Source organism: Gorilla gorilla, chromosome 8 (genome assembly GCF_029281585.2).
Source record: "Gorilla gorilla gorilla isolate KB3781 chromosome 8, NHGRI_mGorGor1-v2.1_pri, whole genome shotgun sequence".
NCBI classification, from domain to species: domain Eukaryota; kingdom Metazoa; phylum Chordata; class Mammalia; order Primates; family Hominidae; genus Gorilla; species Gorilla gorilla.
Genome location: NC_073232.2, coordinates 104,773,264 through 104,793,905, shown reverse-complemented (window position 1 = coordinate 104,793,905; position 20,642 = coordinate 104,773,264). Strand labels below are relative to the sequence as shown.

The window sequence follows — 20,642 nt, the reverse complement described above, 5'->3', positions numbered from 1 at the left end:
ATAGAGGGTGGAGCTGTATTTTAGGTGTGGGTGACTTTTTTTTTTTTTTTTTTTAAGACTGAGTCTTACTCTTGTCGCCCATGCTGGAGTGACATGGCATGATCTTGGCTCACTGCAACCTCCGCCTCCTAGGTTTAAGTGGTTATCATGTCTCAGCCACCCAAGTTGCTGGGATTATAGGCACATACCACAATGCCCAGCTAATTTTTTTTTTTTTTTTTTTTTAAGTAGAAACCATGTTGGCCAGGCTGGTCTCGAACTCCTGACCTCATGTCGTTTGCCTGCCTTGGCCTCCCAAAGTGCTAGGATTATGGTGTGAGCCACTGTGCCCAGCAAGTGAAAAGAAAGAAAATTTCTTTCTTTTCTTTTCTTTCTTTGAGACAGGGTTTCCTTCTGTCATTCAGGCTGGAGTGCGGTCGCATGATCTCGGCTCACTGCAGCTTCCATCTCCTGGGTTCAAACGATTCTCCTGCCTCAGCCTCTGAAGTAGCTGGGATTAAAGGCATGTGCCATCACACCTGGCTAGTTTTTGTATTTTTAGTAGAGACAGGGTTTCACCATGTCGCCCAGGCTAGTCTTGAACTTCTGAGCTCAAGTCATCTGCCTGACTCCGCTGCTATTTACTCTAGTATGCTTATTCCAAGTTCATAGGATTATAAATATAAATGAGCCCAAATTTTCTCTCTCTCAGTTAACAAGTAATTTTTTTAGTCCCCCTACATGTAAAGTGCATTAGAAAATGCAAAGAAGTGTAACTAGTGTCATTGCACTCAAGGTGCTGAAAGTTTAGTTGGGGAAGCAAGGCAAACCCAGGATTTCACTGAGTGTAATTTTAGCTTTGATTTTCCAGGATCATCATCTCTCCATTTTCTTCCTCCTTTTTCTTGCTAATTTTTATTGAGTGCTATGCTAGGCACTTTACGTGGATTATTTAATTTCTAATAATTCTCACAGTAACCCCAGTAGGTAGATGCTCATATTTCCATCTTACATGAGTAGATTAAGACTTAAGAGAAGATAATTAAATTGCCTTGGGTCCCTCAGCTTTTAAGTGCTGGAGTCAGGATCTGTGCCCAGATTTGGAGCTTTTAAACACTATTCTATTTTGCCTGTTTTAGTGTTGCCCAGAATTTATTTCTCCAGTATCTTAGCGGAGATGCAGTTTCACTTCTCCTGAAATATAGATAAGATTTCCTTAAGCAGAAGGAAGAGCCATTCAAGGGGAAAAAGAAAAGGAACTAATATTTATTGTATTTGACTAATGTTTTAGTCTTGCAGGGAGTACAGAGAGGAGAGAGATAGGGTGGTAGTGGAACTATCTGTATAGGTTATGGAATTCAATTATCAAGTCAGTCTGAACTCAAAGCCTATGTTCTTCATGATAGTAATTAAGTTGACCCCCAAAACCATGACATGAAGAAAAGACCAAGGAGTGAGCCTGGTTTCTTTCGGAGAACATGAGTTAGGATAGTTTGAGTATAACAAAGGATGCTTTTGCATAGAGAAGTAGGAAGGAATAGAATAGAAAAATAGAACCCAATAAAATTGTGGAATATGAACCAGAGGGTAGTTCAGTGATTCCTGATCCTGTGGTAAAGATAATAACACACCAAATCAGACTCTAATACAAGTTCAATTACTTTTTTCTCTCTTCCCTCCCACCCTTATTTCCTCTTTTCTTCCCTTCACCATTTTTTTTTTCGTGAAGAATTTAAAACATAAAAGAACACAAAATACTATAATGACCCTATGTGTGCATCACCCTGCCCCTGGCCAATTCTGTACAATCCACATTTCCATTCACCCTTTTGTATTATTTTGAAGAGATTCTAGATATCATTTTGCTCATAAATATTTCAGTATATATCTCTAAAACATAGCAATTCATTTTTAAAAACATAAAAATACCATTATTGTTACCATTATTATCAAATATCCAGTTAGTGTTCAAATTTGTAGTGTTCTTATAAAAATCATTATTTTTAAAGTTTGAATCAGAGTCCAAATAAGTTTTACGTATTAGAGATTGTTTGATATGTCTTTCATTATTATTATTATTATTATTTTAATTTTTGTAGAGACAGGATCTCACTATGTTGTCCAGGCTTGTCTTGAAATCCTAGTTTCAAGCGATTCTCCCACCTTGACCACCCAAAGTGCTAGGACCCCAAAGTGAGTCACCCAAAGTAAGCCACCACTCCAGTCTGATATGTCTTTTAAGTCTCTTTTTAGTTTAAGAGTTCATCCTTCCTCTCTTCCTCTACTCCTTCCCCTCACTCCCCTCTTGGAATTTATTTATTGAATAATCAGGTTGTTTGTTTTATCGAACTTCTCATAGCCTAGATTTTTTTTTTTTACTGCACCCCCAACAATGTAGTTTAACAAGTTCCTCTGTCTTCTGTATTTCTACAAATTGGCAGTTGGATATAGAGGCTTGATCAAATTTGTGTTTGACTTTTTGACAAGACATCTTCATAGGTGGTGATGTATTTTTCCATTGGGCATACAATGTCTGGTCATTTATGATGTTGCAAATATTGATTCTCAGTGCATCACCTCCCTAATTTTGTTTTTTCTAATGCTAATTCTATTATTCCATCTCTTTTGATTAACTTGAGTACTGCTGTAAAATCTCCTTTTCTACTATTTGGCTAGTCAGTGGTACAGTTACTATGGGAAAGGCAGGATAAATGCTTTTATTCCATTCCATTTATTTACCAATTTTCAAAATAATGAATTGGTTCGTCAGCATCCTTCAGGGTGACTAATTTGTTTTTTGAGTATCACATAGACTCATGGATGTAAAAACATTTCATATATTTTAGTCCATGTAATCATTTATTGTTCCCTTAGCTTTTCCATGGATTTTGTTACTATCTTTTTTCTCGTTACTGGGATATGTGTCTGTGGAAAACTAGAAATTTACTGAAAACAAGAGCTGGACCAATCAAGTGTAGGAGTGTTTTCTGATGGCATTTAAGAGGTTTTCACTTAAAGTCCCCTCTTATAACTCATATCTTGTACTTGCATGTACTTACTCAGCTGCAGAGGAATTGTCAGTTTAAATTTTGTGGGAAAATTCACATATATCAAAAGGCTTTAGTCTCTCACTTCCAGGATTTTTAGAAGATTGCTATAGCAAGAAGAAAGGGCTTTTTAAAAAGTTTATAATAATTCCAAGTAACTAGCTATAGGTATGTTAGCCTAACTTTCAGGATCTTGGGTTTTCAGAGAACATATAAAATTATAATGGGTTATAACTATCAAGTTGACCTTTCCCTGAGAACATACTATTGGAGAAACCTGTGGTTTCTAAGACGTTTCTAAAACTTAAAACTCATTCCTTCCCAGTATAAGAAATATATTGCTGGCTTCAGAATTTTCCAGGAAAATAAATTTTATTCCCTTGAAAATCAGTATTCATATACATCAGTACTGAGTTTGTAAGCTTTATTTATTCTAAACAGAATTTAAAATAGTTGTTAAAATGAAAATATAAAGTAGCACTTACTGGATTTTACAATTACCAACCCCTCTTCGCATCCCTTATTACATTTCTTAGGCTTCACAAAACCCCATGTTAATACTGAGTAATTATTGTCTGATAGATGCTATGCTGAGCCTTAACATGGATTATTTATTTATTTATGAGATGGAGTCTTGCTCTGTCACCCAGGCTGGAGTGCAGTGGCTTGATTTCGGCTCACTGCAACCTCCACCTCCCAGGTTCAAGCGATTCTCCTGCCTTGGCCTCCCCGAGTAGCTGGGACTACAGGTGACCACCACCATGCCCAGCTAATTTTTGTATTTTTAGTAGGACGGGGTTTTGCCATGTTGGCCAGGCTGGTCTCAAGCTCCTGACCTCAGGTGATCCACCTGCCTCAGCCTCCTAAAGTGTTGTGATTACAGGCGTCAGCCACCGCGCCTGGCAGATTATTTATATTTTAATTCTCACAGCAATCCTGTGAGGTTGGTTCTCTTATTATGCCCATTTATGAATAAGTAAACTGAGGCGTAAGAGAGGTTAAGAAACCTGCCTGTGTCTCACAGCTAGGAAATGAAGGAGAGTCAGGGATTGAGCCTTTCCTTGCTTTTACCACCTGGACATATATCCATATTATCCCCATTTTACAGATGAAATAAATGACCCCTTGGAGATATTTGGAGACTTTTCCAAGGTTGCTTAGTTAGCACATGATGGAGTCAGGACAAGAATCCCTGAATTCCTAAATGCCAAGGCAGTGTTCTCTCCTAGCAGGCGTAGAGTGGAAGGGTCACAGTAGGTGAGCAACCCTGCTCCTCCATTCACTGCTGGAGCTCACCTGGATGGCAACAGAGCCAGAAAGGTAGGATTCAAGATTTTAGTACAAGTAGCAGCATTTTAATTTGACATAAATGACCCAGCTGAATGAGCACAAAATTAGGACAGTATGTGTCTAGAGACTGAATTGGTATTTATTATCCCAGCCTTATTCACGTTGTTCTCCATACATGGTTTCTTAGGTGTTGGGGGGCAGTCATCTGGACCATTTACTCAGCTTCTAGCCACAATTTCTATTTTTTTCTTTGGGGAGTACATCTTTTTGTATAATGATTAACTCAGAAGCCAAGAGTCCTTCCTACAATTCAAATTGTAACAGCAGTAGCTACTGTTTGTTGTTTATTTTCTGTTGTTTATTCATTAAGTATTATGTTAAATACTTCAGTATTTTTACAGATTTATGATGTAGTTGTCATACAAAGAGGTAGGTACACAGACATTTGCCAGATCCCTTCTCTGTCACACTGCTTAAAGAAAGAGAACGTTACAAATGCCCTTTGAGCATCCGGTGTACACTTCAATTGCATTTTCCTTCCTGCTCCTGAGAGATAACCACTATCTTCTTTAATGATTATCATTTCCGTGTTTATAGTTTTATATGTTTTTAGGTTTCATGGAAATAGTATTTTATTGTGTGTAATCTCTGCCGCTTGTATTTTTTCATTCAACATTTTGTTTTGTAAGAGTTGTCCATATTGATGAGTATTCCTCTGATAATTTTTGTATTTTATTGCTCTTTGAAAAATTCATTGAATGACTGTACCACTATTTATTCATTTTCCTGTTAATGAAACAGTGTTACTACGGAATTGTTGTACATGTCTCCTTGTACACAGACTTCTCTGGATACATATATCCAGGAGTGGAATTACTATATAGTAGGATATGGACATCTTCAGATTGACTAGATTGTTTCCTGTAGCGGTTGATTTCAAGATGCACTCCGTCAGGCAGTGTCTGAGTTCTCATTCTCTGCATACTAAACAACAGTTGGTGTCGTAAGACTTTAACATTTTTGTTAAGTAATAGTCTTATACTTTTTTTACGTGTATTTTTCTCATTATGTACTGTAAGTCCACTAATGTCAGTTTAGGAGATTGAGCCGCAGAGAAGTAAAGTAACTTGTTCAAGGCCATGTAGTCAGAAGATATCTGGCCCCAGGAGAATCAATTGAATCTTGGAGGTGGAGGTTGCAGTGAGCCGAGATGGCAGTGTAAAGCACTAAGGAGCTTAAGCAAAACTCCCTCTAGAACTGTGGCTTTTAGAATCTTCATTTAGTAGAAAAGAAAGGCATCATCAATACTCAAATTTCACCTTGATATGAGAGAACTTCAAACATTCTCCAGCAAAAGGCCTTTTTTTTTCCCTAAGGAGTTAGGACTATGGGTATGCACCTAAGAGCATCTGGACCCCTCAGGTAGAGTGAGAGAATAGAGAATGTCTCAGGACCTCTCTGGGCAGTAAAGCAGAACTAGGTCTTATTTATTTATTTATATTATTTTATTTATCTATCAATCAATCAGACAGAGTCTCACTCTGTCACCCAGGCTGGAGTGCAGTGGTGTGATCTTGGCTCACTGCAGTCTCTGCCTCCTGGTTTCAAGTGATTCTCATGCCTCAGCCTCCTGAGTAGCTGGGATGATAGGCATGCCACCATGCTTGCCAGGCTGGTCTTGAACTCCTGGCCTCAAGTGATGCACCTGCCTTGGCCTTCCAAAGTGCTGGGATTACAGGCATGATCCACTGTGCCCAGCTTGAACTGGTCATTAGTGAGAAAATGAGAGAACTAATTAAGAACCTGGAACCAACCTGGGTAACATAGACCCTGGTTCTACCAAAAAAATTAAAAATAATTTAAAAAATAGCTGGACATGATGGTAAATGCTTGTGGTCCCAGCTACTCTGGAGGCTGAGGTAGAAGGACTGCTTGAGCCCAGGAGATCGAGGCTGCAGTGAGCTGTGATTACACCACTGCAGTCTAGCCTGGGCAACAGAGTAAGACCCTATCTTAAACAAAAACAAGAACAACCTGGAAACTTGGGTGATAGGCTACGTCTAGTGAGTATGAATGCATATGATTACTTTGTGACTAGGAAAAGGTTAATGAGTTAAGGTTAAGGTTACTTGCTAGGCGGTTACTTGCTAGGCTGTTTCTTGCACATTCTGTCTTCACTGGATCTGTTAAGCATTCTGGGACAGGAATCTTGACTGAGTACTGTGCAGCACTACTGAGCTAAAGACTGAGTTTGAGAGCGCCATCTGGTGGCTTTCTGTAGACATCTAATTTCATGAAAGAGGGACTTTCCCAGTGCCCCTATATCAGATATTATAAAAACACAAGAAAAAAAATTAAACCACTTCAAGAACATACTCTACCATAGTTTTATCTCTGCAGAAGAAAGACAGGATCTCACTTAGTAGTGTAAGTAGAACCAATAAAAAGTTATTATGCCAGGATCTTAGGATATTTCCAGTCAAGATGCCATTTTGGAGAGACACCGATCATTGGAATTTCATCTCCCAGTTCCTAATTTGCAAGGTATTATTTAGAGAATTTGACTATTTGTTTTTGACTTACATATTTTACCCTACTTGAATTAGTTATTAAGGTTTCATGAGAGCTGTTAGTGGTACACTACATACATCGCTGGAGAGTTATAAAAATAGCATTGCATCCTTTTTTTAACCAGTCTAGATCACATCTATGAGAATTCACATCACAAATTTAATGGTTTGGCCCAAAATAGTAAATTTCTTTCCACAAGTAACTTGGCAAGTTCTAAAAAAAATCCCTCAGTGACTCTGTTCAATTAATTATGGAGTACATAGGGAATTGAAAATTAAAATAAGCATGAATGGAGGCCATGTGGATCTTATTTTGTCTTTTAAGTGCTCATAATACCTACTATCTCATAGGGATTTTAAGAAGTGGACATATAGATACAGATATAGACATATTTTTTTGAGACAGAGTCTCACCCTGTTGCCCAGGAGTGCAGTGGTGCAATCTTGGCTCAATGCAACCTCTGCCTCCTGGGTTCAAGTGATTCTCATCCCTCAGCCTCCCGAATAGCCGAGACTACAGGTGCCCACCACCATGCCTGGCTAATTTTTGTATTTTTAATAGAGAGGGGTTTTCACCACATTGGCCAGGCTGGTCTTGAACTCCTTACCTCAGGTGATCCACCCATCTTGGCCTCCCAAAGTGCTGGGATTACAGGTGTGAGCCACTGAGCCCAGCCAAGGAGTATAATTTTTTTTTTTTTTTTGAGACGGAGTTTCCGTCTTGTCGCCCAGGCTGGAGTGCAATGGCACAATCTTGACTCGGCGTGATTTCGGCTCACCGCAACTTCTGCCTCCTGGATTCAAGTGATTCTCCTGCCTCAACCTCCCAGGTAGCTGGGATTACAGGCATGTGCCACCACGCCTGGCTAATTTTGTATTTTTAGTAGAGACAGTGTTTCTCCATGTTGGTCAGGCTGATCTTGAACTCCTGACCTCAGGTGATCTGCCTGCCTCGGCCTCCCAAAGTGCTTGGATTATAGGCGTGAGCCATGCACCCGGCCAAAAGTATAATTTTTATAAGACACTTTTAGGCCGGGCTTGGTGGCTCAGGCCTGTAATCCCAGCATTTTGGGAGGCCGAGGCAGGCAGATCACCTGAGGTCGGGAGTTCAAGACCAGCCTGACCAACATGGAGAAACCCCGTCTCTACTAAAAATACAAAATTAGCCGGGCGTGGTGGCACATGCCTGTAATCCAGCTACTAGAGAGGCAGAGGCAGGAGAATCACTTGAACCCGGGAGGCGGAGGTTGGGGTGAGCCGAGATCACGCCATTGCACTCCAGCCTGAGCAATAAAAGCGAAATTCCGTCTCAAAAAAAAAAAAAAAAAAAAAAGGCCGGGTGCGCCATTGCTCATGCCTGTAATCCCATCACTTTGGGAGGCTGAGGCGGGCGGATCACGAGGTCAGGAGATCCAGACCAGCCTGGCTAACACAGTGAAACACCATCTCTACTAAAAATACAAAAAATTAGCCAGGTGTGGTGGTGGGCGCCTGTAGTCCCAGCTACTCGGGAGGCTGAGGCAGGAGAATGGCGTGAACCCAGGAGGCGGAGCTTGCAGTGAGCCTAGATCACACCACCGCACTCCAGCCTGGGCAACAGAGCAAGACTCCGTCTCAAAATAAAAAAAAAGACACTTTTAATTCCGTAGAGACGACTATAGTTTAAAATGTTGCTGGTTTGTACTCTATTATCCTGTTTATTCACTTAACATTCAAATAAATTTGAGTTATTCTGTGTATTAGAACTTTATTTTTAAAGTTCATCTTAAGCAATATCAGTGATAATTACAAAACTTTAAAAGTCCACATGTTTTGCTTTTTCTAAGAAATCCCTTTTCTTCCCTTCCAGGTAACAAATATACTCTGGAGACTAGACCAAACCAAGAAGGCATTGATGTAAGACAAGAGCTACTGAAATTCCATTCTGCTTACTATTCATCCAACTTAATGGCTGTTTGTGTTTTAGGTCGAGGTAAGAACCCTTACAATTTTTTATAGAATTGGATAATGTAAGTTTTTAATGTTGGCTTTTTCACAGTGTTAGAAGATGGATATAAGATAGAGCTGCTTATTTGCTCAGCATCTTTTGAAAATGATCTACTTGTTAGAGAATACATAGGTGGGGATTTTTATGTTTAAATCATTGTGTTCCCAAAAGAAGTTTAAGTGGAGATCTGAAAAAAAATACAAATTACTACAGTAATAGGTGCTCTAAGCATATAAAAGCAAGGCAAGCCCAGCCTGGGCAACATAGTAAGATCCTGTCTCTACCAAAAAAATTTTTTTTAAATTAGTGGGATGTGGTAGTCTGCACCTGTAGTCCTAGCTGCTAGGGAGGCTGAAGATCGCTTGAGCCCAGGAGTTAAAGGCTGCAGTTAAAGGCTGTGATCACCACACCACTGCACTCCAGCCTGGGTGGCAGAGAGAGATCCCATATTAAGAAAAACACACAAAAAGGACAAAGATTGGCAGATTTGACCTTATAACAATTCAAAAAACTGGAAAAAAAAAAAAGCAGATGATGATAAACTTGGGAAACCATTTGGAATGTAAACAATGGTTTGATTTTTAAAATGCAGATTAACTACTAACATTGTTTCCTGCTGTTAAATTATCACAGTTTTGTTTTTAAGTAATACCCACTGCCGATGGTGTTGCTTTTTTGTATTGGTAATGGTGGTATCAATTGTTCTAGTCTTTCTGGAGGGCAGTTTAACAGTATCAGTCTTAAAAGTAAATATGCATTTTTACTTTTAAAAATGCAATCTCAGGAAATAATCAGAGTTCAAATAGGAGATATAAAAGGATGTTTCTGTCAGTATAGTATATATTAGCAAAAATTTAGAAATCTAAATGTTAATAGGAGATTGGCTAAATACTGATTTTATAATTGCAAATAGAATATCTTATAGAAAAATAACATTTCTTATTCTACTTTCCATCTTACCTGCTTTTTCTTTATAGTTTTAATACCTCAGGTATTAAATATTTGTGTGTTTTTGTTGTCCACCCTACCAAAGTGTAAATTACTTGAGAATAGAAACTTTGTTTTGTTCACTGCTTTATCTTCAGTACCTGGGCTTGTGCTTGGCACATCATAGGTAAATATATATTGAATGAATAAACAGTTTTATGACAGTATTTTGATACCATGGGAAGATATTCTTAATATATTCTCATACATATGAATATATGTTCTTATATATGCATATATAATATAACTAAACATTTTAATTAATATATGTATGTTATATATAAGAATATAATTTTTTAAATGTTCTTAATATATTAAAGAGAAAACAAAAGCTGTTTACAAAAACATGTGCTATATGGTCCCATTTTGGGATTTATTAAAAATACCAAGACATATCCCCCCCACAAAATTTTTAAAAACTCTAATAGGGTCCAGGCGCAGTGGCTCACACCTGTAATTCCAGCACTTCGGAAGGCCGAGGCAGGTGGATCACTTGTGGTCAGGAGTTTGAGACCAGCCCAGCCAACATGGCGAAACCCCATCTCTACTAAAAATATAAAAATTAACCGGGCATGGTGGCGGGCACCTGTAATCCCAGCTAGTTGGGAGGCTGAGGCAGGAGAATCGCTTGAACCTGGGAGGTGGAGGCTGCAGTGAGCCAAGATTGTGCCACTGCACTCCAACCTGCGCAACAGAGTGAGACTCCATCTCAAAAAACAAACGACAACAAAAAACACCAAAAACTCTAATATACCATATATGGTGTAGGTAAAAGACAAAATGGAAAAGCATATACTAGAAATTTAAGAATGTTGTATAGTAATTAAGAACTCACATTCTACAGTCCAATAACCTGGCTTTTCATTCCAAATATACCACTTACTTAGCTGTGTGGCTATGAGCTAACAAACTTACTTAGGTTTTTCAAACTTCAGTTTTCACATTTGTAAAGTGGTGGGTGGTACCTTGTACCTGTTGTGAGGTTTAATTGAGATAATACAAAGTGTTTAGCAAGGTGCATGGCACATAGCAAATGCTCCATAAACGGTAGTAGCCACTCTAGCATTTTTATAATCATGAAATTATGGTAACTTTTGTTACCATAATTTAGCTTTTGTTTCTAAGTTTTCTGCTATTGGCAAATGTTACTTTTATAGTTAGAAAATAAACTATTTTTTAAGTTGGTAGCAAGAACCAGGGTGTAAAGTGGATTCAGGGAGAGAGGACAGTAAAAAAAAAGCATACTCTGTAATGCTATGTGCTTGCTTCAGGTAGGTGGGTTTAGAATGTTAAAATATCACTTGCTGTTTAGAACCCATTCCTGGGATTAGGTGCCAAAGCTGGATGTTTTTTTTTTTTCAATCTATGTTGTATTTGAGATTAAACACATGATTTCAGTAAACATTTAATAGGCAAGTAACAATGGCAATAGATGAATCAAACCTGATCCCTGTCCTCAGAATGTTCTTGGTTTGGTGGAAATGACAGAATAAGAATCTAAAAAATAAAGTGTCTCAATTCCCTGATCCATACACATCACTCTCCCATTGTGACTGACTTCCTGTGCTGAACCAGAGAGAGATGTCTTTACAGTATAGAGGTATGAGGAGGAAACTGGATCTCTTGGAGGATTAAAAGATAATCCACTCCTTCTTTTGACGGGAGGAGAGAGGAAGAGTAACCATGTGGAAGGATCTCTGTCACAAGGGAACAAAAAGTTTTTCTGTTCTTGCCTGGAGCTGTCTCTCTAGTTGTGGAAGCACTAATTGTCTGAACACTTGCCACATAGGTAATCATCAAGTACAGACACTGAGGTTTCCAAACCTTGATGATATGAAGGTGAGTGGGACTCAGTTCCCTGATCTCTGGGGAGCTCACAGTTTAGTGGGGTAGACAGACTGTGCAATAGTGTTTAGCTCCCTTACCTTTAAAAAGTGACACTGTGAATTTATGCTTTTAGGGTAGAAATATGCAAGAGGAAAGATACACCTGGTAGAACCTTGCTCAGGGTGTTGCTGTCACCAGTACTGCAGGCCCACAAACCTTTATTGACTGCTCAGCTTGTTTCAAGTCATAGGTCCCATCTGCAAAAAGATGTCTCTGACATCTCTTGCTACAATATTCTCTCTCCATTCCTAAATTCACTTGTCATATAACAGGCAGCCACTGATCTGCCTTTTATTTGGCTCTGGACATTTTGGAGTCCTTCATACATGTCAAAAAAATTGAGGCAAAAGTAGGTATATTTTATAAATAAAATGCAAATGCCTACACTTAAAGGCACAAAAGAGAATTTTACACCATATAAAGGCAGCTCTCAAATAGTCATTTAGTACTCTCGAGAATTCATGGAAAAGTTCCAAATGGGTCATAGAATATCAAGGCAAGATTCTTATTTGATTCAAATGCTTACTGACAGTAACAGGTTATGAATGTTTATACCATTTATAAATAACCTATTTTTGAGGAGACAGAATCAAGATGAGAGGTTATCTTATTTATAAAAAGACAGGTTTTGGCCAGGCATGGTGGCTCACATCTGTAATTCCAGCACTTTGGGAGGCTGAGGTAGGCAGATCACTTGAGCTCAGGAGTTTGAGACCAGCCTGGGCAACATGGTGAAACCCTGTCTCTATTAAAAATACAAAAAACTAACAGGGTGTGGTGGCACACGCCTGTAATCCCAGCTACTGGGGAGGCTGAGACAAGAGAATCACTTGAACCTGGGAGGCAGAGGTTGCAGTTAGCTGGGATTGTGCCACTGCACTCCAGCCTGTGCAGCAGAGCAATACCTTGCCTCAAAAAAAAAAAAAAAAGATAGGTGTTTTTTTTTTTTTTTTAACACTGCTTTCTTTTTAGGATAATAGTAATTTGTACAAATGGAAAAAATTTAATTCCACACAGAAAGGTATAAAATAAAAAGCAAGCTGTTCTTTATTCCATCCTATGACTGCTGTGCCCTCTTCTCAAAGATCTAACTCATTTCTTGTTATACTTCCAAAAGTAGAATTTTGCTAATATCATATCATATCCCTATCTGATATATATGATATATCATATATATGATTATATATGATATATCATATATGTGATATATATGTGGTATATATCGCATGTGATATATATGATATATGTGATATACATCACATATGTGATATATATGATATATGTGATATACATCACATATGTGATATATATGATATATGTGATAGATATCATATATGTGATATATACATGATATATATTATATATACATGATATATATATGATATATATACATGATATATGTGATATATATCATATATGTGATATATATACATATATATATGATATATATACATGGATATATATACATGTATATATATGATATATATCCATGATATATATACATGTATATATATGATATATATCCATGATATATATCCATGGATATATATCATATATATCCATGGATATATATCCATGGATATATATCATGTATATACATGATATATATCCATGGATATATATCCATATATATACATGATATATATGATATATATACACACACACACATAAAATGTGCATTTTGGAGTCCTTCATACATGTCAAAAAACTGAAGTAAAAATAGGCATCTTTTATAAATAAAATGCAAATACATTTAAAGGCACAAAAGATAATTTTATACCATAGAAGGCAATTCTCTGTCTATGTATAAGGTGAATATTATACTGTCTGCTAGTAGTTCAGTATATATGCCTGTTGGGAATCATAGTCATTTTTCCAAATGCAATTATTATTGTTTCTAGTATTTGTTTTAATTTTATTATAATACTTGTGAAATATTTTGAATAATATTTGTGAATAATTTTTTTTTCTTTTATTTTTTATTGATCATTCTTGGGTGTTTCTCGCAGAGGGGGATTTGGCAGGGTTACAGGACAATAGTGGAGGGAAGGTCAGCAGATAAGCAAGTGAACAAAGTTCTCTGGTTTTCCTAGGCAGAGGACCCTGCGGCCTTCCGCAGTGTTTGTGTCCCTGGGTACTTGAGATTAGGGAGTGGTGATGGCTCTTAACGAGCATGCTGCCTTCAAGCATCTGTTTAACAAAGCACATCTTGCACCGCCCTTAATCCATTCAACCCTGAGTGGATACAGCACATGTTTCAGAGAGCACAGGGTTGGGGGTAGGGTCACAGATCAACAGGATCCCAAGGCAGAAGAATTTTTTCTTAGTACAGAACAAAATGAAAAGTCTCCCATGTCTACCTCTTTCTACACAGACACGGCAACCATCCGATTTCTCAATCTTTTCCCCACCTTTCCCCCCTTTCCATTCCACAAAACCGCCATTGTCATCATGGCCCGTTCTCAATGAGCTGTTGGGTACACCTCCCAGACGGGGTGGTGGCCGGGTAGAGGGGCTCCTCACTTCCCAGTAGGGGCGGCCGGGCAGAGGTGCCCCTCACCTCCCGGACGGGGCGGCTGGCCGGGCAGGGGGCTGGCCCCCCCCCACCTCCCTCCTGGACGGGGCGGCTGGCTGGGCAGAGGGGCTCCTCACTTACCAGTAGGGGCGGCCGGGCAGAGGCGCCCCTCACCTCCCGGATGGGGCGGCTGGCCAGGCGGGGGGCCGAACCCCCACCTCCCTCCCAGACAGGGCGGCAGGCTGGGCGGTGGGCTGACCCCCCCCACCTCCCTCCTGGACGGGGCGGCTGGCCGGGCTGAGGGGCTCCTCACTTCCCAGTAGGGGCGGCCGGGCAGAGGCGCCCCTCACCTCCCGGAGGGGGCGGCTGGCTGGGCGGGGGGCTGACCCCCCCACCTCCCTCCCGGACGGAGCGGCTGGCCGGGCAGAGGGGCTCCTCACTTCCCAGTAGGGGCAGCCGGGCAGAGGCGCCCGTCACCTCCCGGACGGGGCAGCTGGCCAGGCGGGGGGCTAACCCCCCCACCTCCCTCCCGGATGGGGCGGCTGGCCGGGCGGGGGGCTGACCCCCCCCACCTCCCTCCCAGACAGGGCGGCTGGCCGGGCGGGGGGCTGACCCCCCCCACCTCCCTTCCGGGCGGGGCGGCTGGCCGGGCGGGGGGCTGGCCCCCCCACCTCCCTCCCGGAAGGGGCGGCTGGCCGGGCGGGGGGCTGACCCCCCTACCTCCCTCCCGGACGAGGTGGCTGCCGGGCGGAGATGCTCCTCACTTCCCAGACGGGGTGGCTGCTGGGCGGAGGGGCTCCTCACTTCTGGGGCGGGGCGGCTGCCGGGCGGAGGGGCTCCTCACTTCTCAGACAGGGCGGTTGCCGGGCAGAGGGTCTCCTCACTTCTCAGACGGGGCGGCCGGGCAGAGACGCTCCTCACATCCCGGATGGGGCGGCAGGGCAGAGGTGCTCCCCACATCTCAGACGATGGGCTGCCGGGCAGAGACGCTCCTCACTTCCCGGATGTGATGGCGGCCGGGAAGAGGCGCTCCTTGTTTCCTAGATGGGATGGCGGCCGGGCAGAGACGCTCCTCACTTTCCAGACTGGGCAGCCAGGCAGAGGGGCTCCTCACATCCTGGACGATGGGCAGCCAGGCGGAGACGCTCCTCACTTCCCAGACGGGGCGGCAGCCGGGCAGAGGCTGCAATCTCGGCACTTTGGGAGGCCAAGGCAGGCGGCTGGGAGGTGGTTGTAGCGGGCCGAGATCACGCCACTGCACTCCAGCCTGGGCACCATTGAGCACCGAGTGAACGAGACTCCGTCTGCAAGCCCGGCACCTCGGGAGGCCGAGGCTGGCCGATCACTCGCGGTTAGGAGCTGGGGACCAGCCCGGCCAACACAGCGAAACCCCGTCTCCACCAAAAAAATACGAAAACCAGTTAGGCGGGGCGGCGCGCGCCTGCAATCGCAGGCACTCGGCAGGCTGAGGCAGGAGAATCAGGCAGGGAGGTTGCAGTGAGCTGAGATGGCAGCAGTACCGTCCAGCTTCGGCTCGGCATCAGAGGGAGACCGTGGAAAGAGGGGAGAGGGGAGAGGGGAGAGGGAGAATAATTTTTTAAAGTAGAAACAGATAGGTGTGAGGTGTAATCATTTTCACATTTTCCTTTCAGTAGTACTGAGACTTTTCAGGAGATCCTAAGATTTTAAGCACTCCCTGTTGTATGTTATGATTCGCTTAAGTTCTGTTTTCCTTGTCTGTTTTCTTGTAGAATCTTTAGATGACTTGACTAATCTGGTGGTAAAGTTATTTTCTGAAGTAGAGAACAAAAATGTTCCATTGCCAGAATTTCCTGAACACCCTTTCCAAGAAGAACATCTTAAAGTAAGTGCATAAATTTTGGTATTTTGTCTTCTTAATTTATGGACATAATATATACCTAGTTTACCATAGAACAGGTGAAAATTTTTGAAGGTTTCATTATTTATGTTGTGTTTTTTTTTTTTTTTTTTTGGAAACAGAGTCTTGCATTGTCACCCAGGCTGGAATGCAGTGGTGCGATCATGGCTCACTGAAGCCTCAACCTCCCTGGCTGAATTGATCCTCCCACCTCAGCCTTCTGAGTAGTTGGGACTACAAGTACACACTACCACACCTGGCTAATTTTTGTATTTTTAGTAGAGACAGGGTTTCACCATGTTGCCTTGACTGATCTCAAACTCCTGATCTCAAGTGGCCCACCTGTCTCAGCCTCCCAAAATGCTGGGATTACAGGCCTGAGCCACTGCACCCGGCCCCTATGTAGTTTTTTTTGTTTGTTTGTTTCTGTTTTTGGTTTTTTTGACATGGAGTCTCACTCTGTTGCCCAGGCTGGAGTGCAGCGGCACGATCGTGGCTCCCTGCAACCTCTGCTTCCCAGGTTCAAGCAATTCTTCTGCCTCAGCCTCCTGAGTAGCTGGAACTATAGGTGCATGCCACTGTGCCTGGCTAATTTTTGTATTTTTAATAGAAATGGGGTTTCACCATGTTGGCCAGGCTGAGGTCGAACTCCTGACCTCAGGTGATCTGTCTCCCTCAGCCTCCCAAAGTGCGAGGATTATAGGTGTGAGCCACCGCACCCGGCCCCCATGTGGTTTTAAATATTTGTCGGGATAATAAAATCAATCTCACATTTATTAGGATCATGAATCACCAAAAACATATCAATATGTTCTGGTCTTTACATGCTAAAAGTAGTTTTGGTAGCTGTAGTCTTAATAGACTGTTGAAGCTGTTAACCTGTACCTGAAGATAAGCATTCAAAACCATTAATATTTAGCTGCATGGTTCAGGGGGTCAAACATGGACTATATACCGACTGTAATGAAATTCCACTAGGAGAGTGCTGAGTCATTTATTTCTTTGTGGTCAGTGTATCATTTTCTGTGGCAATTGATTTGCTCTTAAATTTGGGATTCTTCCATGAAAATCATTCTTCATAGTTTAGAAATATTTTCTTCAGTAGGAGTCGTATATAGCTAATATCTGTGATTTGTTTTCTCCAGCAACTTTACAAAATAGTACCCATTAAAGATATTAGGAATCTCTATGTGACATTTCCCATACCTGACCTTCAGAAATACTACAAATCAAATCCTGGTCATTATCTTGGTCATCTCATTGGGCATGAAGGTCCTGGAAGTCTGTTATCAGAACTTAAATCAAAGGGTAAGTCTCCTGGGCAGCATCTTCTGAGTGTCCACCACATCTTCTCACTCTGGCTCTCATTTTCTCCTGAATAGTGTCCTATGAAGGAACATTGTTAGATGTGACCATTTTGGGTTAGTGAGTGAGATGGTGGTTGTTGGCATGCTGTTGTCTTTTTTTTTTTTTTTTTTTTCTTTTTTAGATAGAGATGGGGTTTCACCATTTTGCCTAGGCTAGTCTCAAACTCCAGGTCTCAAGCGATCCGCCCGTCTTGGCCTCCTAAAGTGCTGGGATTAGAGGCATGAGCCACCGCGCCCAGCCAGTAGTCTACTCTTGACTGGGAATTGATTTGAGGAATCTTCAGGAAAGCCCCCACTTCTGCACCATCTGAAACTGCTTTTCTGAACTGATTTTTTTTTTCCCCAATCTTTTTGCAAGAGGTTCATTCTGATATCTTAGGAACATACAGTATAAATTTTTAAAATTTTTCTTATCTTCAAGGAAGCCACATATGCAATCAATCATATTGATTTCCTTTGAATGTTGCAGGCTGGGTTAATACTCTTGTTGGTGGGCAGAAGGAAGGAGCCCGAGGTTTTATGTTTTTTATCATTAATGTGGACTTGACCGAGGAAGGATTATGTAAGTATTGATTCACCTTTTTACTTTTGAATGAAAATTTACTTTCTATGATGTTTTTTAACTTCTTCATGCTGTGGATCTGTTTTATGTTGAAAGCTACAACACTTTAATTCATACAACTTATCCATTGTATTTTTCATATGTAACTTGGCCTTTGTTTCATGGATGATTCTTCCCCCCTTAACAACTGATCATTATGTTGCACTTGTTAAATGTGGACTTGGCTTTTTATTTGCTCATTTACTGCCCCAACACCCTTTCTGTCACATATCTCTGAGCCCAGAGGGCCGTGTATGTGGGACACGTAAAGCCAGTCTCAGGGAGGTGAGGACTGCATTTTCTAAGAGGGACCATCTTCCACTTATCTGACTTTACCTTAGGAGTGAGCTCACTGCTTTGAAGGATTCAAGGACTGAATGGTTTTTAAGTGTGCCCCTTTTTTCCAGTACATGTTGAAGATATAATTTTGCACATGTTTCAATACATTCAGAAGTTACGTGCAGAAGGACCTCAAGAATGGGTTTTCCAAGAGTGCAAGGTACTTTTGTTTCACCAAAATTTTTCTTAAGGAATCTGTTTTTCAAGAGCAAATACATGTGAATTAATTTAAATTTAAGGCCCAGTTAAACTTTTAAAGTTTTTTTCCTAGCTGAAGTCTAAAATTTTGCAATGTATAATAGTATTAGTTAAGGCTTAGTTGTACTAGTCTGATTTGCTACTTGGGGCACAACTAAGGGGAAAGGCATCGTGTAGCCCTTTTTAGGATGGAAAAGGGAAGAAATCAAATGCTTTTCCACCACTCAGAAGAAAATCAGCAGTTTCTTGAGCTGGAATATGTCAGGGATTATGTTACTCCCTGCCTGAAGCTGCATGAGCTCTGTCATTTTCAGATCTTTAAATCTGTAGCAAACTCTCAAAGAAGTAATGAATTCCTTTATGTATGATTGTGTTATTAAAAGTGATTTTATTATTGTATGTATGGGAAGAGCCTGGCTTTTTTTTTTTTTTTTTTTTTTGTGTAAAACAAATGGTGTTTGTCTTTCAAATTTTTAGAGGCCTTTTAAAAAAGGGTTTTTTAAAAATACGTGCTTTAAAGCCTATCGAGATTCTCAAATGTATTTTAGTATGAGAAACATCCTTTTTAACTAGATAAAAGTTTAAAGGTATAATCTCTGCTTCTGAAAATTATGACAATAACTCCTAATCTGGGTGCTGTTCTCTGAATGAGTCACCAAAATCATCTATAGTGGAATTGTTGGATCTCACAAGGTTCTTTCACACAGTTTTTCTAAATTCTTTGGCTACTAGTTTCAACAACTTAGGCTATCGAGCCATATCCTGTATTTGTTATTTTCATTGAAAGTTGTTTACCTATTTTGCTTTTGGTTTTAAGCCTAGATTGATGGATTAAATTTTATACACATTAAGAAATTTTTAAAATATTCTATACATTTCTAAATCAAGCATAGCCATTTTTTCAGAAAGTGTGATAAAGTTAAATATGGAGTAGAAAGCTTATAGTGCAAGCCAAACACTAAAAAAAAAAAGGTTTCTAAATAAGGGTGGCCATATCTAATTGGATTAACTTTCTATTTTAGGACTTGAATGCTGTTGCTTTTAGGTTTAAAGACAAAGAGAGGCCACGGGGCTATACATCTAAGATTGCAGGAATATTGCATGTAAGTTTGTTGTTATTTTACTGTATACATTGCTGTGTGGAGTATTTCAGCAATCTTGCATATATTTTCAGTAATAAGTGAATGATTACAATTGAAGCTGAGGTATAAAGCTTTCAACTTTGTAGCAACAGGGCAAATGTTGATGTCAGGAGATGTTTAAAATCTTAATTTTCATCATCGTGAAATTTATTTTATGTAATATTTTTATTAAATATGCATTTTGCTTATTGACTTTAAATATATTTCAGTTCTACAGCATGTCAAGTGTTACTTATATGAAAGCTATTGATCATTTACTTTTTTAAAATTTCCATTGCTACCATCCTAGTCTGAGCTATCATCATTTCTTGCTTGGGCTACCATGATAGTCTTTTACCTGCGATCCCTATTTTCCTCTTGGTCCCCATTGTAGTTTATTTTTCCAGGCTCGTGATCTTTTGAAAACTAAAATCTGAATGTTTCACTCCTCTGTTTAAATTCCTTCAGTGGTTTCCCAACAGAGTTGGCATAAAATGCAAAATTTTCCTTGGCCTACAAGGTGATGTGGCCCCAGCCTATCTGGCCATCTTCTATACCACTGTCCAGCCCACCTCTCCCATTTGCATTCCACTCCAACTGTACTGGCTCTCTAATTTTCAAGCATTAAGTTTATTCCTCCCCCATTGCTATTTTCTCTACATGAAACACTGTTCTATCTGATCTTTGCCTGGCTAGGTTCTTATCATTTACGTCTCCACTCAGAGTTCTTCTCCTCAGACCTTCTCTGACCTGCCAATCTAAAATAATGCCCCTGCCCCTTTTTTTATTGTTTTCATAGCATCTCTCACTAACATTACAATATTTGTTTGTTGTCTGCCTCCCTCCCAATTACAATGTCTGTGTGCTTCTTGGAG

The 20,642-nt window shown here is 40.6% G+C and overlaps 1 protein-coding gene across 8 annotated transcripts in view; it reads left to right on the top strand.

The window, feature by feature from the left end:
- Positions 1–20,642, top strand: part of IDE (insulin degrading enzyme) — a 128,460-nt gene that overhangs the window by 54,529 nt on the left and 53,289 nt on the right. For all 8 annotated transcript variants that reach the window (XM_019035088.4, XM_019035087.4, XM_055352492.2 and 5 more), the window contains 6 exons: positions 8,736–8,858; positions 16,014–16,126; positions 17,287–17,449; positions 17,978–18,070; positions 18,517–18,608; positions 19,669–19,749. In XM_019035088.4, coding sequence (XP_018890633.3) covers positions 8,736–8,858; positions 16,014–16,126; positions 17,287–17,449; positions 17,978–18,070; positions 18,517–18,608; positions 19,669–19,749 — 665 coding nt within the window. The remainder of the gene's footprint in view (positions 1–8,735; positions 8,859–16,013; positions 16,127–17,286; positions 17,450–17,977; positions 18,071–18,516; positions 18,609–19,668; positions 19,750–20,642) is intronic.